At 40.4% G+C, this 3793-nt stretch overlaps 1 protein-coding gene across 1 annotated transcript; it reads left to right on the forward strand.

Annotated features, from left to right (window-relative positions):
* Nucleotides 1–1616: 1616 nt before the first annotated feature.
* Nucleotides 1617–3467, forward strand: LOC112147054 (5-beta-cholestane-3-alpha,7-alpha-diol 12-alpha-hydroxylase). The gene has a single exon (XM_024273153.2). The coding sequence runs from the start codon at nt 1684–1686 to the stop codon at nt 3217–3219; it is 1536 nt and encodes a 511-aa protein (XP_024128921.1). The 5' UTR covers nt 1617–1683; the 3' UTR covers nt 3220–3467.
* Nucleotides 3468–3793: the final 326 nt, after the last annotated feature.

Below are 3793 nucleotides of genomic sequence, written 5' to 3' on the forward strand. Positions count from 1 at the left end.
AGCTGTCGTTAGCATAAATTAGAGGAATAAAAATCTTATTTCCTTCATAATCAAACAAGCAACATTCTATGAAGCACTTGTAACCTTCGTCTAACTTTGACCACGTTGTCAGAGAGAAACGACTGTTTAATATCATCCATAGGAAGCAGCTGTGGAGCATTCTGCAGCAAGGGTTACTGACATTTGTATTTAGATTTGTGAACCATCTAAGAGAGGAAACAAATACAGTTAGGCAGAACATTCATGAGATAACTATTGTATACGTTTTCAATTACAATTGGTGACGTTACCTTAAATTATTTACATAAAATTGTGTAAAACAGTGTTCAGTTTTCATCTTTGATGGACTAAACTTGTAAACCGGAAGTAACTTTACAAAATGTCGCCAAAAAGGGTCTATAATAAGTTTTTTTTTTTTTTTGCGTTTTCAATTTTTTTTAGTTTTTATGAATCTGATTGTAGTTTTTATTTTGATTACAGTGACAACAACTAGTGTAATAAGTTGAAACAAATAGGAAAAATAAATTGGAGCAAAAATGAGAATACAATCTTAGTAATTCTTAATAAATCCTCATGAAACCTAAAATTACACTGCAAAAAATGAATCTTAAAAAAGTTAAATGACTCGTTTCAAGAAAAAATCGTATTTTCTGTGTTTCAAGCAGAATAATTTTTTTTTTTTTTGCTTATTTAAAGAAACTTTGCCAACAAGGAAATAATTTCTGACTAATGTCTAAGGGGACTTTTAAAGTGAATCAGTGTTTTGTTTTTTTAAGTGAATGGAAATAAAGAAGAAAAAAACACTTTAAAACACTGTCAGCAAATTCCAAAGTTTCCCGTAAAATGACCATCAAGGTTAAAGTCACAAAATACAAGTGCGGAATACAATCTGAAGGGATCAACATTTCCCTGAAAGCATCAGAAACTCAAACATTTCTCGTTTCATCTGTACAATACCACTCACAACCCACTATGTTTAAACACCAAAACAGCTTAAAAAACTTTTTAAAAAAGCCTAAATTAGCCAAAACAGCTGAAACTCCAAAAATAACCTAAAAAATCTTAGTAAATGCCAAAATAGTCCAAAAAGTTACCAGAATGCCAATTTTTAAAACTTTCAAACTGTAACTTTTTAATATAATTATAAATAATAAAAAGGCAGGAATATTATTCCAGAATAAATCAACTTAAACCTTAAATAACTTTCAATATTTTACCCTCCATTAAAATGTATTTTGTCAAAATTCTACAATCAGCACAAGATAACAATCAGGTCATTAATAACAATAAAATAAAATGATCTGGAGGGCCGGATCCGGCCCCCGGGCCTTGACTTTGACACGTGATTTAGAGCAAAGAAAAGATAAAACAACTTAAAACATCCAAATCTTTAATGCCTAAAATATATTTTTTTAATCTTTAAAATAGTTTGCAGTGCAGTGAAGCCTTCCAATCATTTCCACAAAGTCACTTTCTTTTCAAACATGAAAAAACAACAACCAGACACTTTCGTTTTAATCATATGTTTGTCTTTTAAAAAATGGAATCATTTCCTTCATGATAGTTTCTGTTTGGAAAGCTGAGGTCCGTCTGCAGGGAAGAGGGAGGAGCTAAAGTCTGTTTATCTTGCTCAGAGTGAACCTGAACTCCCAAATACGTCCGTGGCTTCTCACAGAATCAGTCATGGAGCTGCTGCTGCCTCTCCTCGCTGCCTTTCTTGCCGCTCTGATCGGAGGCCTGTACGTCCTCGGGGTTTTTCGGCAGCGGAAACCTGGAGAACCCCCCCTGGATAAAGGCCTCATTCCATGGTTGGGGCACGTGCTGGAGTTTCGCAGAGACACGCTGAAGTTTCTGGAGAGGATGAAGCAAAAACACGGGGATGTGTTCACAGTGCAGATAGCGGGATTTTACATGACGTTCCTGCAGGATCCTCTGTCGTTTGGAGCGTTTGTGAAGGAGAGTCGGGAGAAGCTGGACTTTAACAATTTCGCTGCACAGCTGGTGAACAGGGTGTTCGGCTACAAAGCTGTTGATGGAGACCATGAAACCCTTTACTTGTCGAGTAACAAGCACCTGAAGGGAGAAGGTCTGGAAGTCATGACCCAAGCGATGATGAGCAACTTGCAGAACCTCATGCTGCACAGCATCGGATCGGCTTCGGATCAGAAGACCTGGAAGGAAGACGGCCTGTTCATGTACAGCTACAATATTGTTTTCAGAGCTGGCTACTTAGCTTTGTATGGAAACGTCCCGCACAAGTCAGAGGGGAGCACAGAGAAAGCCAAAGAGAAGGACAGATCCGAGTCCGAAGCTTTGTTTTACGAGTTTCGGAAATACGATCAACTCTTTCCCAACTTGGCATACGGGGTGCTTCTCCCCAAGGAGAAAAGGGAGGCCGACAGGTTGCAGTCATTTTTCTGGGATGCTGTGTCGGTGCAGAAGCTCAAGAGCAAGGACAACATCAGCCGCTGGGTGTGGGACATGCAGCAGGCCAAAGAGGAGATGGGCATGCAGGAGGCCATGATCAACAAGTACCTGTTTGTGCTCCTGTGGGCGTCTCAGGGTAACACGGGTCCCTCCTCGTTCTGGTTTCTCCTCTTCCTCCTGAAGCACCCAGAAGCTATGAAAGCGGTGAGGGACGAGGTGGACAAAGTCCTGAAAGAGTCCGGACAGGAAGTGCGACCCGGTGGCCCCCTAATAGATCTGACCCGCGAGATGCTGATGAAGATGCCGATCATGGACAGCGCGGTGGAGGAGACCCTCAGACTCACGGCGGCACCCCTCCTCACCCGAGCCGTGCTCCAGGACATGACCCTGAAGATGGCCGACGGCCGGGAGTATTTCATCCGCGAAGGTGACAGAATGGCCATATTTCCTTACAACGCAGTCCACCTGGACCCAGAGATCCACCCGGACCCTCACACCTTCAAATACGACCGCTTTCTGAACCCAGACGGGAGCAGGAAAACGGACTTTTACAAAGGAGGGAAGAAGGTCAAGTACTACAACATGCCCTGGGGGGCCGGAGTCTCCATGTGTCCTGGTCGCTTCTTCGCCACCAACGAGCTGAAACAGTTTGCTTTCCTCATGCTGGTTTATTTTGAGTTTGAGCTGAAGAACCCTGACGTGGAAATCCCCCAGATCGACTTCAAGCGTTGGGGTTTTGGGTCCATGCAGCCCGTCAAAGATGTTCAGTTCCGATACAGACTCCGGTTTTAACCTGCTCGCTTTGTCAAACATGACATCAGCAACTTTTAATTTGAATAGTAAACAATGTTTTTTTTTTTTTGTGCATATTTTGGAAGTTTAAAGTTGTTTGTTCGCAAATCAACAAAGTATATCATGGAAGGAACGAGTCAAACTTCCTGTCAGGTCATCTGTTCGACTTCCTCTGATTAATGATCACAAAGCAGCTCAATCCTGTCAATCACACCTACAATGTTTTATAATAAACAGAGTTACTGTGATCCTTGTGGATATTGTGACAGTTTTGTGACTTTTTTTCTTTAAATATTCTGTAAATCAGGTAATCTCTTCAACACTTTTCATGAAACAAATCTCAAAAGTTTACTAACATCCAGTGGAAACATTTTAAAAGGTTTTGGTTGTACAAAATGTTTTAGAAGAATTAAATAAAAAGAGAAATTATTTAACCGAACTGTTTGAACCAAAATGTTCTTTTTTGTTGGATTTCAATAAATGTTTTTCATGCTTTATCTTCTAACTGTTAGTCTGCAGGCCAGAAAAGATCAAAAGTGTAAAAATGTTCTGCAGGTGTCAAAGAGGAAACAGA

Source organism: Oryzias melastigma, linkage group LG17 (assembly GCF_002922805.2).
Source record: "Oryzias melastigma strain HK-1 linkage group LG17, ASM292280v2, whole genome shotgun sequence".
Lineage (NCBI taxonomy): Eukaryota > Metazoa > Chordata > Actinopteri > Beloniformes > Adrianichthyidae > Oryzias > Oryzias melastigma.